This window comes from Fragaria vesca, linkage group LG4 (genome assembly GCF_000184155.1).
Source record: "Fragaria vesca subsp. vesca linkage group LG4, FraVesHawaii_1.0, whole genome shotgun sequence".
Lineage (NCBI taxonomy): Eukaryota > Viridiplantae > Streptophyta > Magnoliopsida > Rosales > Rosaceae > Fragaria > Fragaria vesca.
In genome coordinates this window covers 22,602,952-22,621,475 of record NC_020494.1, presented here as the reverse complement: position 1 = coordinate 22,621,475, position 18,524 = coordinate 22,602,952, and the positions used below count along the sequence as shown (strand labels likewise).

Here is an 18,524-nt window from a genome sequence, read left to right as displayed (position 1 = left end):
TACGCAAGCGCATCGATATTGAGAGGTAACCAGGATGTGTCTTGATGTCGAACGACACTGTTTGACTACATATGACACGATAACAGTGTAAATATGATAGTAACCGTAACCGTAGATAGGATCGTATCCATAGCTTGAGAAATACACCCTACTAGGAGAGCGGGATGTGACCCTTGTAACACCCGAGATATTTGACATGTTTAATTGGAGGTCATTCAGTAAATAGTTTATCGACCTCGATAGTATTAGAATGTATGAGGAGATTTTTGATGACATATACAAAGTGAATCCTTGATTTAAGAGTTGGATAATAAAGTACTCGATACAACGAGTTCGTGGGAATTTTCGATAAATATATTAGATTTCCGAGTTATTTTGTACGAGTTTCCAACAAGTTCATGGGAATTTTTTAGAAGAGTAATATTTTAGATTTCCGAGCTATTTTATACAAGTTTTCAAAGTGGGGGAAATAAAATGAAATTCGATGTGATATGGGACGTCCATTTGTTTCATTTCTAAGTCGGTTGTTTACAACTTTAAGAGTATTGGAAAGAGGCCAACACAACATAGAATTGTCGAGAGAGCTCGAGAGACAGAGTAAGGAGCTCTCTGACCTTAAATAAACCACCGACTCCAACTGGCTTCAATTTCGTCGTCTTCGTCGGTGACCTTCTCAACTCTTCTTGTTTGGGTTTCTATCACAGCTATGTCTATATAACAGGAAGTTGAGAACTTGTGTGGCAGAAATCATCGAATCGTTAGCTTATCATCAGATTTTCAAAAAGATATTGCAAGCTCAATAAGAACTGAAGATTCAGCCTGGGATCACTCCTAAGATCACAGAGGTGACTGACTTTAACAACCTATGTGACTTTAACCACATGATTGACTCTTCATATCTATTTAGGATTATAGATGACTTTAACCACCTGATTGTCTCTTTATAACCGCCAAAGGTGACCTATGTGACTTTACTAACTTTTCGTAACCATGTAGATGACTTTTCGTATCCACCCGACTGACTTTTAGTGGTTATGAAGAGTCAGTCAGGTGGTTAAAGTCACCTAGGTGACTATGAAGAGTCATTCAGGTGGTTATAACCACTTAGGTGACTGACTTTAACAACCTAGATAATTTTAACCATACTCTTTATAACCATTTAGGTGACTTTAACCATTTGACTTACTCTTTATTCTTAAATTTTAAAATAAAAATATTTTATCGACCATGGGCTAATAGCTGACCTCAAGAGATTGGCCCACGAAGTTGGTTCAAACTCGCAAACAAAACAGAAGTGCAAAGGCCCGTTTCTGATGTGTTCCTTGAAACCAAACCTAGAAATGGACCACATACAACACCTTTAACCTTTTTGCGGGTCGCATACTCGACCTAACCTTTGAGATTGAGAGGAAGGCAGCCCAGACCAGTTAGAAAGACAAGTTAGAAAGTAGGAGGAGAAAGCAAGAGAGAGAAGGGGAAGCTAGATCTTATCTCACCCTCTCCTTCTGTTTTCTCACTCTAAACGGTCGCCTCGGACCATCTCTCGCGTCCTCTTTTACCGCCTTCCTTATGGACGCGCGACCAATCTAGGGTTTCAACCGACCAACGATACGAGGTATCTCCATCTCCCTCTGCACTCTCGCACCTCCCTTGTATTCATCTCCAACTTCCTAACTAGTGTTTCTGTCTTCCTCCGAGGAAGAACCGAATGTCGGGATTCAGAATCTCTGTTTTTATCAGTTAGTTGCACTGAACCTGCTAGCAGGTTTTAGATGTTAATAATAAGCATACATAAAACGCTTGCGTTTTGTTCTTCTATTCTTGCATATAGCGAAAATATAAGCACATCTTGATTTCGAATCCGAAGTTAATAGGCACATGCATTTACACTTTATCCAGGTTAATAGTGCCGAAGAAAATGATATTATATGAAATGAACCATGTATGAGAGGTTATGATGTATGCAAATCAAGAGCAAACTTATCAAAGCATGTTTTGTTGCAGACCCAAGTTTCGGAATAAGAGGTTATGATGTATGCAAGGAGAATTAAGTGCAGAAATCAGAGATGGATGCTTCAGCTGTCCAAATCAATAAAGCCAAACTACGTTTGTTCTTCTCAATCTTTGGGCCGCACAACAGTTCCTTCAAACTATCACTCACATGCTAGTTTTATTAGAAGCCGTCCCATAGATTCGTTCACATTGCGAAGTGTTGCTTCTGCTAATAGTTGCACTGATTTGCAAGTGAGGTCAAATACGTGTTTGAAGGGTAGTCAGTTACGCTTCTTCAGTTCAGAAGGCGATGGAAGAAATGCAAACGAGGGTAAACAGCTGCCAGTGAAAGATGGTGCTAAGTTTGATAAAGAAAAGACTTCGCAAGAAAAGGCCGGGAAAGATGTGAGGCGTTCTGATGCACACGCTCTACTTGGAGAGCAAGATCAAAAGGAATGGCTTAATAGTCGCAAACTTACCATTGAGAGTAAAAAGAAAGAATCACCTTTCTTGACCAGACAAGAGAAGTTCAAAAATGAGTTTCTATGGAGAGTTGTTCCATGGGAGAAGATAACTGTTTCATGGGAGACTTTTCCTTACCACATCGAGTAATTTTTTTCGTTAATGTTTTCTGTTGTTGTCATATTATCTCTTGCTCGCTAGTTGGCAGAAGATTTATACATGTCATTTTCTCATATAGTGAACCCACCAAAACTCTTTTGATGGAATGCGCGGCTGCTCATTTGAAACATAAAAAGTTCACTTCTACTTATGGTTCTCGTTTGACATCTTCAAGCGGCAGAATACTGCTTCAGAGTGCTCCAGGTTGGTCACAGGTCCTACAAAATATAATAATTACATTCTTCGTGTATTTCAATATTTTCCCTCTGACATTGCTCTGATCATCTGCTTTATATTATATCTTCAGGCACTGAGCTTTACCGTGAAAGATTAGTTAGGGCTCTAGCACGAGATCTTCAAGTTCCACTACTCGTGCTGGACAGCAGTGTTCTTGCTCCTTATGTAAGCTTTAAATAAATTGAGTCTTAAATACATAGTATACTCAGAAAACAAGATTCTTATAGTTACTGTATATTTGGAGTAGGATTTTGGTGATGATTGTGAAAATGAGTCTGAATCAGACGATGATGCTGTGGATGAGGGTACATCAGAGTCAGAGATTGATGATGAGAATGATGCTAGTAATGAAGAAGACTGGACTAGTAGTAATGAGGCAAAGTCAGATGGTAGTGACAAAGATGAAGCTGATCTGCATGCAAAGGCTGAAGCAGCCCTCAAGAAGCTTATTCCTATTGATCAATTTTCAAAGGTATGGTTTTTTGGAGTCCAGGTGTGTCCTTGTTTTAATTTTTCCACCCTAATCATATTTTCGGAACATAGAATATGAAGTGTTGGAATATTATGAACTTGATTGAAAATAATTTCTATGTACATAATTGGTCTGAACTAGAATCACACGGTATGATATAATTATGTCATTATGATTGTGTATGACTGAGGTCTTGTTGTTTTTAGAGGTACATGGAGGAAATGACAATGTGTCGAGTTTGAGATGTTGGAATATCAATTCTGGTACAGTATAGCAAAAGGTTAATGTTCATGCTAAAACGTTTAAACCCTAATATAAATTACTCAGCCACAAAGATGTTGGAAATGTTTTTTGTTATTTACAATTACTTGGTTTCGAGATAGACTTACCAGTTCCATTGATGATGCTTATGTCAATTCAACTGTTAAGTATGTGATAGTGGTCCCTTGATCTTTAACTTTTTATAGGTAAGATCAATTTCTGGAATAAGCCGCAGGTTTTGTGCCTCTGTTTAGATTTTATTTTAGTTTAAAAGGAAGAAGAAATGTTTTGATGGTGAGATTGGCCAGGCATGCTGCACTCGCATTAATATTCACTGTTGCTTTAATCTAGTCTAGTTGTTTGATTTTATGAATTCATATGCGGCAGATGGTATCTGGGGAGATTGATGTTGAATCTGAGTCCTCAAAGTCAGAAGCTGCTGAACCCACAGATAAATCCAAAGAGTCCAAACAACCACTGAAGAAAGGTTCATATTTACATTCCTACCTATTTAACTTTACAGGTCGTATGTTTTGCAATTTCTACCTTCAAAAGATATTGGAGGTTAAATTTCTTATTCCTATGTGCGCACATGTTGTATTGTTCCACGTGTACGTTTTCAATTCTCATTCTTTATTGGCCAACCCTCTTATTGATAATTTTCTTTCTTTCTGATCTGTTTTCCAGGTGATCGGGTGAAGTATGTTGGGCCTACTTTACGCGTTGAAGCTGATAACAGGTTGTGAATTATTTCTTGCACTTATTTGTTTGATTTTGTGTTCATATGATTTTGTAGCTTTCTATAATTTGCAATATAATTGATCATAATGATAGTTTAGAAGATTGTAAACTCATGAAACTGAAGTGTATCTTTTATTCATGAATGTGGCTTTTCTCTCCATTTATTGGTCAGTGAAACTTACTTTTGTATGATGATTTTATTTCCGTTGTATTGAGTACCCGTGTGAATTGCCAATTTGCTACCCTAGGATTCACCTAAGTGTCAGTTTGCTACCATAGCTTTTATTTCTGCCAATTTGCTACCCTAAGTTCCCACAATTAGCCAATTTGCTACCTTAATGCTATCTGTCGTCATATCAATTGATTCATTCCTCCGTCTAAACATTGATGCCTTTTGAAAAAGTAAGCTAGCAAATAGCTAAATTTTAAAATGTAAGGAAATTGGTTAATATTGAAAGCCTAGAGTAATAAATTTGACGTAAGGGTAGCAAAATGGCTAAAATAAAACATAGGGTAGCAAATTGGCAGAAATAAAAGGTAGGGTAGCAAATTGACACTAAGGTGAATCCTAGGGTAGCAAATTGGCAATTATGCCTTTTTTTTTTGTTGTTGAATGAAGTGTTTTTTTGTGTGTTATCTGGTGGGAGACAATTATATGTGCCTGATGATTCTCTAATCCCACCATAATACAAGAGCCCTCTCCATGATGTAAATCTAATTGTATTCTTGCCTAAAACGTGAATTGGTCATTTCGGCCAATGCAGGATTCAGTTTTTTAAGGATATGACCAGGAGAACACTAGATTGATGTATCATGATCATTAATTTGATTCTGACAAGGGATGCTAACATATTTTTTGAAATTTACTACACCTACTAGTTGTCCTGTTTGACTCAAGATATCTTTCTAGTAAAATCTCTTGAAAAACTTTAGGCATTCTTATTTACCGGTGAGGCGCTTTCCAGGCTTATAGCAGTTGAGCAGGCCACAGAGATGCCTCTTCCTTTCACCTTAGAGGTTCTACCATGAATATTGCTGTGTAATCAAAAGTGGCTCATATAAGGATAAAATCAGGGTCTAGGCGTGAGCTCTAAAATGACTCTTTTATTTTTCGACTCATTTAAGGGTTTTTTTTTTTTTTTCCTTTTTCTTTTGTGTGGGATTGTGGGTGTTGGGGTGGAGGTAATGAATTTGCAATTCCCGAGGGATTTGTATATCATACCGCACCTGTATGTTTGCACCTAGATAACCTAGTTTTTTTTGGCCAAAATCTAAAGGAAGAGTGTTAACATAGCACTTTTCAGGGCTTATATATTAATAACTTACACGTATACTGCCCGGAACATCATATCTGTGGTCTGTCTTTCAGAAACCTTTTAGCATGATCTCATCCCCCCATATGAACTCTGACTTCGGCGGTCACCTGACATTGACACATATATAATGCAATACAGGATCATGTTGGGGAAAATATCAACATCTGATGGTCCAAGGAAAGCGTATACCATTTTCCGTGGCAGGTGGGTTGGTATGTTGTCAACATATAAGCAAAGAAGTACAGTAAAAAAAAAGAATCTTAGGATGGACCCTTTTCCTTGCGGTGTTTTCCGTGGCAGGTGGGTTGGTATGTTGTCAACATATAAGCAAAGAAGTACAGTAAAAAAAGAAGAATCTTAGATGCCCTTTTCCTTGCAGTTGTTTTTTGGTGTATTCTTTTTCTCCTTAGGACCCAAATAAGAGGATTAGTCGTGCTCTATAGTCTTTTCATGGTCTACTGTTGCACCATTCAATTGTCCAGGGTTACTCTGTTTAAATAATTCCAAAAGATGTTTTGGTTGTTAAACTTAATATTTTTCCCTTTCTAGGGCTTGGGGCTTGTTTGTACTTTGCTAGAAATACTTAATATGCTGTTTCTTAGTGGGTGAATACTATCTTTTCCTTTTCTTTGCTTTATGTGTGCTGCGTTTGTCTGGCATGTAGTATTCTGTCTGAAATTGGAAACTCTTCTTGGCTGTATAGTCCATGAAGTTTCTTTGCCATCTTTCCCAACTGCTATGAGGAAATGTTGGTTCCAGTCATATTGTTAATCATTACATTTTATGCAGGCCTTTACCGAATGGTCAACTTGGGGAGGTATTTGAGGTGAGCGGAGATCGAATTGCTGTTATATTGGATATAAATGATGACCCTGGAAGTGATGTGGATAAAGAGGAGAAAGAAGAAGACCAGCCTGCGAATCCACCAGTTTACTGGATACATGGTACTTATTCATTGTGGATGAGGAATTTTAAATTTTCTGTGACCTTCCATAAAAGTTCAATTTAATTGCGTCTAGTTTCTCTGGTTTCTCCTGTTTTGGCTCAAGTTGTTTTTGTGTTTAACAAGGGAGACCTTTGATAATGATGTTGAGAATTTAACTAAATGACTAAAATAATTGCATAGCATGTCACTAAACAATTAGATTTACTTTTAGCACGATGTACCAATCTTAGATGTTTATTGCAATCCTGGTGGTGATTTTTTCTCTTACGTACAGCAAATCATGTTGAGCATCTTACTGACACTCAGACTGAGGATTGCTACTTTGCAATGGAGGCCCTACGTGAGGTATAGTACATAATAATAAGAGAAACTGATGTTTCTATTCTAATGTGCAAGGTTATTCATCTGTATAGAGTAATCTGAATATTCATTGCTTGCAGGTCTTGCATGCCAAGCAACCTCTTATTGTCTATTTTCCAGACTCTTCTCAATGGTTGTCTAGGGCAGTTCCCAAGTCAAGCAGGAAGGAGTTTGTCAATAAGGTGCAAGAAATTTTTGACCAGTTATCAGGTCCTGTTGTTTTAATCTGTGGGCAGAACAAAGCTGAGTCCGAGTCAAAGGAGAAAGAGAAATTCGTAAGTGTTGGGAATTATTTTTCAGTTACCAAGTTGTATAGTACAAGGCTAACACCATTTCCCCTCTCTTCAAATTACTTTCTGTAACAGACGATGATACTACCAAATTTTGGGCGTCTTGCAAAGCTGGTAATTCATCTCTATTCCTTAGGAGCACAAAACATTTGAAAAACTCACAAACACATAGTGACAAACACCAAAAATTTTGCCAAGTCATGTTTCCTCTATGTAATGTCGTTGTGCCATTGTTTCTGTTTCCAGCCTGTTTCTCTTAAGCGTCTTACCGAGGGACTGAAGGCAACAAAAAGATCTGATGATGATGAAATATATAAGCTCTTCTCAAATGTGTTCTGCATACAGCCCCCAAAGGTAAATGTTGAAATGTTATACTTCCTCCTGTTAACCTATACTTTATTTTTACTACAGGAACATTACATGCCTGGATTTCAAAGTTTTTATCATGTAAATATTGTTCTTCATGACTTCTCTCGTGTTCTCTAGAAACTATGATCATGTGTCAATCATCTATCTATATCTTAACATTTCTGATACTTCAGAGTGGTTTTTAGTGATTTTCTGGTTACGTTATATAGCTTTGGGTTCAAGATTGTACATGCTCTATTGCTCTCGATTAGTGATATACTTTATGCATATTTAGTTGGTAGTTTATCTTGACATTTGTGATGCTTGGCATTAGATCAATTATTGACGATCGCACATACTTTAGACAAATAGTTATGTGCAAAAACATATTTAATTATTTGTTATTGGTAGTTTCACATCTCAATTTATTATTTTCCTACATTTTCTTTTCTTTTGCAGGAAGAAGAGGTACTTCGAACATTCAATAAACAGATCGAAGAGGACGGTAGAATTGTGATGTCAAGGAGCAATTTGAATGAATTACATAAGGTAATTTCTACTGCTGAAATTTATCTGCTAGGTCGGTATGGGTATTTTGTAGTTTAGGTTGTTTCTTGTGTTATATGCTATTTTTCTTCTTTGGAGTCATACTACTAGTCAGTGAGGCAGGGATGGGTGGAGGGATTACCTTGAATATTTCACCTATTGGAACTACTGTACTTGCAGGTTCTCGAGGAACATGAGCTATCATGCGTGGACCTATTACAAGTAGATACTGATGGTGTGATCTTGACAAAGCGAAGTAAGAAACTGAACAACATGATGTTCAGCTTTACTAATTTTTATGTTAGATGGTGGCACCTATTCCTTGAGAAATATAAAAATCAGACAGTAGGATAAAGTTTGATGTGTAGGGAGACAGATAAAGATATAAATGTGTGATTATAACTTGAATGTAACTTATTTAGGCGGTAAATTATTCTAGGAATTACATCATTATATTTTCTGGAGTTGCAGGGCCAGACAAACTCTGTCAATATAGTCTTGGTCTTGTCCCCCAAAGCAAGTAACTATTGAATCATTTAAGGGTCTGCACATGGCTGCTTGTATTAGATTAGAGTAGATTGCTCCTGAAGTGTACGAACTGTTCATTGTTCCGTAATGATGGACTTAAGATTGAGGATCTTGAGTCCATCCTATAGTAGACAACTCATGGCTCGGGTGGTACATGGATATGACACACAGAATCCTTGTCCATGCTTCAGTTATATATTTGTTATAGTATTGACCAGTTGGTATTTACTAATTAATTTGACTTGTATTTCCTCCAGAAGCTGAGAAAGTAGTTGGCTGGGCTAAAAGCCATTACTTGTCATCTTGTCTTGTTCCTTCCATTAAAGGTGACAGACTGCAGCTGCCTCGTGAAAGGTACTTCTATTAATGTGTTGTATGTTGCAGCTCTATGTCATCTCTATGTCACCTACCATTGCTCACGGTTATTGTTTCTGTAAAGCCTTGAAGTAGCAATTTCACGTTTGAAGGAGCAAGAAAATTTGTCTCGGAAACCCTCTCAAAATTTGAAGGCATGTCTGACTTTGTACTCAAATCAAATGGAAATTGATGTTTCCAACTCTTATTGACCTTTAAATACAAACTTTTGCAGAACCTTGCGAAGGATGAATATGAGAGTAACTTTGTTTCGGCAGTTGTACCTCCTGGTGAAATTGGTGTCAGGTTTGACGATGTAGGTGCTCTGGAGGAGGTGAAGAAGGCTTTGAATGAACTAGTCATTCTTCCAATGAGAAGACCAGAGCTTTTCTCTCATGGAAACTTGTTGCGGGTAATGATACTAACTATGTATATTGGTCATTCTTTTGATGATTAAGTAAATATCTGATTTTTAAGCCTTGGTTAGCCTTGCAAAGGGATATTACTTTTTGGTCCCCCTGGAACTGGGAAGACCCTTCTCGCCAAGGCACTTGCAACAGAAGCTGGGGCAAACTTTATCAGCATTACTGGTTCAACTCTAACATCAAAGGTAGGCTTTCTAGCATTCTACATCTAGATAGTTTTTTTTTTTTGTACAAACAAATATGCCTTTTCATGATCATATGTTTGTAGCATGATTTTCTTTCTTTTTGTGAGTGTTGCTTTTGTGATAAAATGCTTCCCTGACTCACAAGCTACCAGAGGGAATCACTGTTCTCTCCGAACTTACAAACATTTCTTTCATAGTTTGATGTTTGGACTTGTCCAAGGTCATGAATATGGAGTTGAGATGGAAGTGGGCTTTTTATTTTATGCTGAAGTTTTTAGAAAATTAGAAGCTGCTTTATATATTTTTTTTCTTAACAAGAGATATTCACATCTTTGTAACTTTTATTGAAACAGTGGTTCGGAGATGCTGAAAAGCTGACCAAAGCTCTCTTCTCTTTTGCCAGCAAGCTTGCTCCCGTCATTATATTTGTTGACGAGGTAAACTGCTTTTTTCTCGTGAAATAAAATTAAAAATTGAATCGTGAAAATGTCCAATGATGTAATGTGGAGTGTTTAATGATGTAATGTGTAGTCTACAATTGAGTAGGTTCTTCTGCTTATAATTTAGACATAATTTGGAGTGTATTTGATCTGTAAATATGGTTAAGCATTACCTTTATATGTTAACTTTTATTTAGATTCCTAGTACAGGTGGACAGCAAGAAGTAAGAAGTATAGTGCTATTTCCAACTGTTTGCTAAATAGAGCATCACCACAAAACCCTATCGTTATAAATCTAATGACAATGGTTGTGCAAATGGTTTTATGTGGTTCTATAGTGTTAGCTTCAGAAAGTTCTATAGTTTTTAGAACTTATAAATCACAAATGGTTTTATGTGGTTCTACAGTGTTAGTTTCAGAAAGTTCTATAGTTTTTAACACTTACCTGTGTTAGCTTCAGAAAGTTCTATAGTTCTGTCATATGTGGTTTTAAAACTTCTGGCTTGTTTTTCACAAATGGACTAATAAATTATAAATCTGAAGCTTCTTCTGTGGAACAAATATAAAATAGCGCCTTGTAGCCCATAACCAGGTTCTTAATGCAAAATGTTGTTTGGAAAGGAAAGGAAAAGGTTTGTTTTTGTTCGAGCTTCAAAATTTCTACCTTTCTTACTGGGCTAGGTTCCCTATCTGCTATTCTATATTGTAGGTTGATAGTTTGCTTGGTGCTCGTGGTGGTTCTTTTGAGCATGAGGCAACTAGAAGAATGAGAAATGAGTTCATGGCAGCTTGGGATGGATTGCGATCTAAAGACAGTCAAAGAATACTTATTCTCGGTGCCACAAATCGGCCATTTGACCTTGATGATGCTGTTATTCGTCGCTTACCAAGAAGGTCTCATTACTTTAAAAAAAAAAAAAAAAGAATTAGAAAGGCTTTTCACATTGGTTATGATGGTTTTTTCAAATCTCGCTAATTGCTAGGTTGTAAGTACTTCCGGTTTATATAAATATATATGTTTTGTTTCTTTAATGCATGTTATAAATACTTTCTGGTTGTTTCTTCGCAGGATATATGTTGATTTACCAGATGTTGAAAATCGTAAGAAGATTTTGAGTATATTTCTTGCTCAAGAGAATCTAGAACCCGGTTTCCAATTTGAGAAACTCTCAGAGGCAACAGAGGGATACTCTGGCAGTGATTTGAAGGTATTAGACTGCTGTTAACATGACGATTAGTTGTTGTGTATTCGATACTTAGAATATTGTTTTGCAGAACCTCTGTATTGCTGCTGCATATAGGCCTGTCCAGGAACTATTAGAAGAAGAAACCAAGGTACTACTATTTTGAATAGGCATTAGGCTAGACAAGATGTTTCTGTTAATATTTTAATAGACAACCTTTAAAATGCTATCTTGTATGGGGTTGATGCACATTTTATACAGTCCTAGTTTGCGTACTAATTTCAGTGGTTCCTAATTTTGTGATGTGTGTTGTATACTGTACAGGACAGCAAAGGTGATTTATCTGCAGCTTTAAGGCCACTTAACTTGGATGACTTTATTCAATCAAAAGCCAAGGTAAAAAACTCTTTCAAGTTATTATGATTTTCTTCTTCCTTCCTGTATAGCAGGCACCATATTTATCAGTCATAACAGAAGACACTGTTATCTGATGATTTTATCATATTTACCTCCTGAATACGTTGTCCTCTACAGTTAATTGCTAATTGAATTTTAATATGCTTCCAATAATTATTTGAAATTAGTATGGGGATATCGTATAGATTTTGAATCTTTAGATATATATCTTCAAATCACTTTGTATCTTTACTTGGATTATTGTCTGAAAATGTGAACATAGATGTCTTGGTATTGTGTGTGCAATATGTAAGGAGTATGTAATACTGAAATGTGAATTTTTATTTGGGACTTGATTTGGTAGGTTGGGCCATCTGTGTCATATGATGCTGCAAGTATGAACGAGCTTAGGAAATGGAATGAGCAATACGGTGAAGGCGGAAGCAGAAGAAAATCACCATTTGGTTTTTGAAACTGCTCTTAAAAGGTTGACACTAATATTTTCGTTCTATATTCTTAGCGAGAAAGAAAAGGAGAGGCCCAATTTCTTCTTCATCTCTTTATAGAGAAAAATGAAGGAGCCAACTTTGGAAGCCGATCTATCTTTCTCGGAGGGGAAAGAAACCGATAGAATACTGCCCAACTTTGGTGGCTTAGGAGAACCTTAGGAGGCTTTCATCCTTTTTGAGCGGGTGATGAAGAGGCCTAATTAGTTCTATAGAAATCTCCTTTTAATTTTTCATTCTTGTACACTAGGTTAATACTGTTATAATAAAACACATTTTAGATAGTTTAGCCATATTACAGTTAGGGTTTAGATCCCTTAATTTTGTGAATGTATTAATGAATATAAATTAGGGCGCAATGAATGTTATACAAGGGACTTATCAGCTGCAAAGCAGTGACTTTTTCCTTTCCTCGCTCTTATCTTCCCTATGATTGTGATCTATTATGTTCCAAGAATTGATGTAGGATTAAGCTTCAGAAATGTGATTACAAAAAGTCGAATTTCTTTGAAGTTAAGCTTAAAATACAAACGCAGACGAGTAGAATGTCCATACGGTATATGATGGTCTCTATGTTCTAGACTTCTAGCCTTCTCAATACACCTCATCTCGAAGATGTTAGTAAGATCTAAATGCCTTGAAGTCGTTCCGCTAAACCCTACATGGTACTAGCCGGAGCTAGATTATGGAAGCATGACAAAATGTTTAGATTTAAGATCTATACACCTCACAAAGGGCTTTGTTGATTCTATTAATACTCAAGATCAAACCATGTGATTGTCGTGAGACGTAGTTAACGTGTTCTGTGTTGTTAATCTAATCTCATTTGGCTAAGAAGTGAAGTGGATTAAAATATCGGTATCGGTGTATCTATCGGTATTTTGAAAAAATGAGATATCAGATATATCGGGGATATCCGAGAAAAAATATCGGGATTTTGGGAAGAATTTTTTTTTCCTAAAATATTTAAATTATTAGATTTACATATAAAAATTACAAACATCAACTTCATTTATATCTAGAATGATAATCTAGGTTGTTGATAAGACGCAGGCTGGTCCATAGAAGTACAATAATTAGACCAAATTAAAACATACAACTCATATAATACGAATTGTAGTGTTGAATATGATAATCATATATATATATATATATATATATATATANCTTTTTTTGAGCAGCCGACTATTTCCCCTATACGTGGATAGTAAAGAACTAAGGATTAATCAAACTGGATAACTAATCACTGACTTCTGCGCATTGATTATAGTCATAAACATTATAGCCATATTGATTGTTACCTTCTTGGCATTTATTTGAGGTTCCAGTCTCACTATCTAAACTGATAGATTCAAAACTTAGCGCAACATCCTGACCATCATTTACACCTCTAGCCCTCCTCCTATACATGGTATCCTCTTGTGCTCCATACCTAGTACTTCTAAAGTCATGATCATGATCTTGGGAGACATGATCATAATTTTCTTCAGATGAAAAATTGTTCAATCCTCCCACTGATTGTCCATATTCATTCAGATTCAGATATACTCGAGGGAATTACTCATCACACGAATATTTGTTGAACATGATTTTTCATTATGTGAATTTTTTTTACAGATATATTTTTAATATATCGAAGATATATCGTAAATATCGTAAATATCGAAGATATTTGACGGTATTAGAGAAATTTCGGAGATACGGTGGAAGATAAGATATTTACCCTTGTAGATATATCGATCATTCGAAAAAAAGAGATATCAGGCAGAGATTTTAATCCTTGGTCATAATATGGTGCGGTGTTGGGCCTTCTCTCCGGTCCAGCCCGATCAAACCTGCAAAGCCCAAGCCTGTGTCCAATAATTGTTTGGGAATAAAGAAAAGGGTCCATTACAATCCAGCGGCGCAGATTCAAACAGCTCAAAACCCTCACACGCTCGCATCGTGAAAAACCCTAACCCTCTCACGAGGCGGAATTTTATATAAATAGGACCATCGCTCACCTCTTCTCTCTCATTCATTCCCAAATTTCCACCGCTCCCTCTTAAACCCTACCTCCTTAGGGTTTTTCAGAGCAGCCTCCACTCCTCCTTTTCTTCTTTCTTCTCCTCCATAACCCCTTCTACTCCTTCCAATGGGCAAGTCAAGCAAGAAGTCAGCCACCAAGGTATGATACCTTCCCTTCTGAACTTTCTTGGCTCGTAAATTTCAGCTGTTGCTGCTTTCATGGCTTCGATTATCTAATCGTTCTGTATTTTTTTCACAGGTTGAGGCAGCTCCCGCTGCTGTAGTCCCAGTCTCCAAGTCTGGAAAGAAAGGAGGTACCTTTTGGTTGTGGTGTAAATTTATTTACTGTGTTATTTTAGGTTTTGTGTGTTAACTTTCGGCGTGTGTGTTTGTGTTGTAGGCAAGAGGGAAGCCGAGAATGTAATTGAGAAGGCGGTGAGTGCGAAGAAGCAGAAGAAGGATGTGGCCGTTGTTCAGGCCATTCAGAAGACTAAGGCTGAAGCCAAGACGCAAAAGAAGAAGAAAGAGGAGAGCAGCAGCGAGGATGAGTCTGACAGTTCTTCAGAGGATGAGAAGGTTTGAATGCAACTACCCCTGGTTTTGTTTTGTTGGTGTTGGTTTTATATGAGGATGAAATAAATCATGTTTTAGAAAATTATTTGGTATTAATGGCTAATATTGTTTTGTGACTTAATTCTTTGGTAAAAGAAATTTGAGTGTCTTATAAATCATTGTGTTTGGTTGATGGTTTATATACTTTCACCATGATTGTTAATTGTGACATTCTCTTCTTGATATTGTAATTGGAACACCATGAAGAATGATAGATTGTTTTTTTTTTCAGCCTGCTCCCAAAACCAAGACTGTTGTTCCTCCTAAAAAGCCAGCCATAGCTGCTAAAAAGGAAGAGTCCAGCAGTTCTGAATCCTCTTCAGATTCTGATGAAGATGAAGTGAGTAATACATCAAATTTTCTGTCACAGAACCATGTGTTTTCATTTTGTAATATTTGTTCTGTTTTTCATGGCATTAGAAACCTGCTGCCAAAACTGGAGTTCCTACCAATGGGAAAAAAGCCGAGTCTTCTGAAAGTTCAGAATCTTCTGATGATGATTCTGACGAGGAGGAAGTGAGTATCTGGTATAGCTATGCCTGTTTTGTAAAGTGAATAATTGTAGTTTCTAAATTCGGGTTTATCTGTTTATTTCCAGGTTCCTAAAGCAAAAGCACCCACAAAGTTGCCACAAGTTGCTGCTAAGAATGGCAAGAAGAAAGATGATTCAAGTTCCTCAGAATCAAGTGATGATTCAGAGGATGATGAGGTGTCCTTTCAACTTTATATTTTTGTTTTATATTGTTGAAATGATATATTGGCATGAAGTTTCTCAATTCTCTTTGTTGTCTTCTCATTGTAGGAAACTCCTGCTAAGGTTACTGCACTTGCAAAGAAGGTTGCTGCTCCTGCTGCAAAGAAGCCAGATTCAAGCAGCTCTGAAGATAGTGATTCTGATGATGAGGTGTGTTACCTTTTGTTGGACTCACAATAGATAATTTCATTTTATTTGGTTTGTATTACTCTTTGAATTCTAGTGAGGTATCTTTCAAAATACTCTAGGAAAAGTTTTTGAAAAAGGTATATTACTGTTAGCAGGATACCAGTGACGACTCGTCTGATGATTCAGAGGAAGAAAAGGTTTGTTTTGCCGGTTACATTACCAAGTGATAGTTTTTTATGCGTGCTAATTTTGAGTTAAGAGTACAATTGTTCAGATCTCTTTGTTTTAATCATTAGTTGGCAGTTACATTACCAGTATATTTGTCTCTCTGCAGCCAAAGAATGCTAAACCTGCTGCTGAAGCAGCTCAACCTTCAAAGAGTGAAAGTGAAAGTGAAAGTGAAAGCGACTCTGATGAAGAAGATGATGATGATAAGCCGCAAACTAAAAAGGTGAAGGCTGATGTATGAATTTTTTTAAAACATTATTACTAATTTCATGTTCTTTCATTTATATTTTTATTTTACCTGTCTCTTCTGTTGATTACCGTGTTCCGTGTCTTCTATCTGATTGCTCATATAAAGGTCCCTGCCAAAGCTGCTAAAAAGGAAAGTAGTTCAGACGAGGATGAGGAAAGTTCAGATGAAGAATCTGAGGAAGATGTGAAGACTCCAAAGAAAAAGGTTTACTTTCTAATAACTGTGTAATTTTTCCATTAAATTTTGTTTCACCCTTTTCAACATATTAATATTACACATTCTGAACAGGACTCGGATGTAGAGATGGTAGATGCTCAATCAAAATCTGAAAAGAAAGCTGTAATGGACCTTTTCTCCTTTTTCATTTCCTTCATTCTTGTATATTTATATCACCAAATATTTTGTTCTGACCCTTCAAATTATAATTTGCAGCCTAAAACCCCTGCTACCCCAGAAACGTCGGGTTCTAAGACTTTGTTTGCTGGCAATTTGTCATACAATATTGAGCAGAAAGATGTGTAAGTGTTACCTTCAATTAGAACTTCAATCGACTTGGTTTTGGTGGTGTTGATCTAACAGTACGATTCGTATAGGGTGGAGTTCTTCAAGAATGTCGGCCAAGTTGTTGATGTCCGGCTCTCCTCTGATGCTGATGGAAATTTCAAGGGATATGGACACGTAGAGTTTGCCACTGCTGAAGAAGCCCAAAAGGTAGATGTTTTGATTGGTTCTAGTAGGATGTGCTAATTGTTTGTTTTTCAATGTTTGTTACTAAACCCGGTTTTATGCAGGCTGTGGGTTTGAATGGTTCTGATTTGTTTGGTCGTCCGATCAGGCTTGATCTGGCTCGTGAAAGGGGTGAAAGGGGTGCATATACTCCTCATAGCGGGTATATATAATCTCTTTAACCGGTAATATGAAGCTGTAATTTCTGTTGTCCCGTTGTTTATGTTTTTCCTTCACCTTACAGCAAAGAGGGCAACTCTTATCAGAGAGGAGGACAGGGTCAGTCACAGACAATATTTGTACGAGGATTTGACACAACACAGGGGGAGGACGAGGTAAATTCTGTCCCATAAATTTTAGCTTTATCTTTTCTGTTTTCTGGTATTGTATCCATTTTTCTGAACGTTGTCATTACAGATTCGAAGTGCCTTGCAAAGTCATTTTGGGTCTTGTGGTGACATCACACGGGTGTCCATCCCGAAAGATTATGACACTGGCGCCCCCAAAGGGTATGTGCTTATTTTATTCCTCTATTCCTGTGATACCTCTGATTCCAATTGTGTTGTTAATGGTCCTTTTGTGGTTAACGATATTTGTTTTTATCAATATCAGGATGGCTTACATGGACTTCACAGATGCTGATGCTCTCAACAAAGCCTTGGAGTTTGATAATTCTGATCTCGGAAACGGCTGTTATTTGAGTGTCCAACCTGCCAAACCTAGAGGTGATTTTACCAGTGAGAGACCTGGTGGTGGTCGTCGAGGTGGTGGTCGATTTGACAGTGGTGGTCGTCGAGGTGGTGGTCGATTTGACAGTGGCGGCCGTCGTGGTGGTAGGGATTCTGGTGGTAGGCGTGGAGGCAGAGGAGGCAGAGGCCCTAGCCTCGCTACCCCTGGAACAGGTCAATATCATTAATCTTTCTCATGAAGTGCTTCTAGTCATTTAGTTTTATTTGTAGGGTGTAGATGTGTCTGGCATTTAGGGCATCTGGTTTTTCGTATGTTTCAGTTTCTCATTGTTCCCTTTTGTACTACTGCAGGGAAGAAGACCACCTTCAATGACGAATAGGCGGTTCCCCTGATAAAGATTTGGCGTATTATCCATGTTAATTTATTTTAGATGCGTATCTAATGTTTTCCGTAGACCTTGAACATGACGTATAAGGCGAGTGGCATTTTTGTATTTCGACATTTCAACTATTATAAAATATTTTATTTGGTCATCATTTTTGTAGAAACTTATTTGGGATAAGATTATTGCTAGTATTGGTTTTGGAGAGGAAGTAGTGTTTATTTCATTTGTTCTACTCTATTGTCTAGTCCACAACATCATTCTTTGAATAGAATGCTAAAATCTATTTCTATGCTTCTAATGGACAGCCTCCCTCGACTGGGAGTTGTGCGTTTGTCTCTCTCAAAAGTTGATCTTATTTAGATTCAGAAGAGTGATTAAGTGAAGAACAACAGAGTTTCAGGCTTTTCTAAGTTGACACAAGTGCTTAATAAGCACGAGAAACTGGAAAACTTGTCGTCCGTGGTTGCATCTTCTCTGGTTCTGTAGACGGGAAGATTCTTGCGGGGCAACTTCTAGGCCAACAATACATGGGAACATGAATGTCGCTAGCTCCTTCACTTATCTCACCATTCTCACGCACCCTTGCTGTAGAAAT

General features: G+C 37.2%; 2 protein-coding genes across 2 annotated transcripts; both read left to right on the top strand.

Annotated features, from left to right (window-relative positions):
• The first annotated feature begins 1,462 nt into the window (after positions 1-1,462).
• On the top strand, positions 1,463-12,554 carry LOC101293086. Its single transcript, XM_004297698.1, has 25 exons — positions 1,463-1,615; positions 2,005-2,600; positions 2,693-2,817; positions 2,921-3,015; positions 3,098-3,322; positions 3,971-4,070; positions 4,271-4,322; positions 5,779-5,844; positions 6,430-6,584; positions 6,861-6,931; positions 7,027-7,221; positions 7,312-7,350; positions 7,483-7,590; positions 8,044-8,133; positions 8,311-8,386; positions 8,916-9,012; positions 9,098-9,167; positions 9,248-9,424; positions 9,500-9,622; positions 9,976-10,059; positions 10,772-10,956; positions 11,132-11,270; positions 11,338-11,397; positions 11,571-11,642; positions 12,007-12,554. Exons 2-25 carry the CDS (start codon positions 2,029-2,031, stop codon positions 12,112-12,114), a joined length of 3,084 nt encoding a protein of 1,027 aa, XP_004297746.1. The 5' UTR covers positions 1,463-1,615; positions 2,005-2,028; the 3' UTR covers positions 12,115-12,554.
• A 1,607-nt stretch (positions 12,555-14,161) lies between these two features.
• On the top strand, positions 14,162-18,132 carry LOC101292789. The gene is made up of 18 exons (XM_004297697.1): positions 14,162-14,315; positions 14,415-14,469; positions 14,556-14,731; positions 15,000-15,107; positions 15,188-15,283; positions 15,366-15,476; positions 15,570-15,671; positions 15,806-15,847; positions 15,985-16,113; positions 16,234-16,332; positions 16,417-16,467; positions 16,561-16,646; positions 16,722-16,839; positions 16,920-17,017; positions 17,099-17,189; positions 17,272-17,363; positions 17,467-17,756; positions 17,895-18,132. The coding sequence occupies exons 1-18, from the start codon at positions 14,283-14,285 to the stop codon at positions 17,921-17,923; spliced, it is 1,806 nt and encodes a 601-aa protein (XP_004297745.1). The 5' UTR covers positions 14,162-14,282; the 3' UTR covers positions 17,924-18,132.
• Positions 18,133-18,524: the final 392 nt, after the last annotated feature.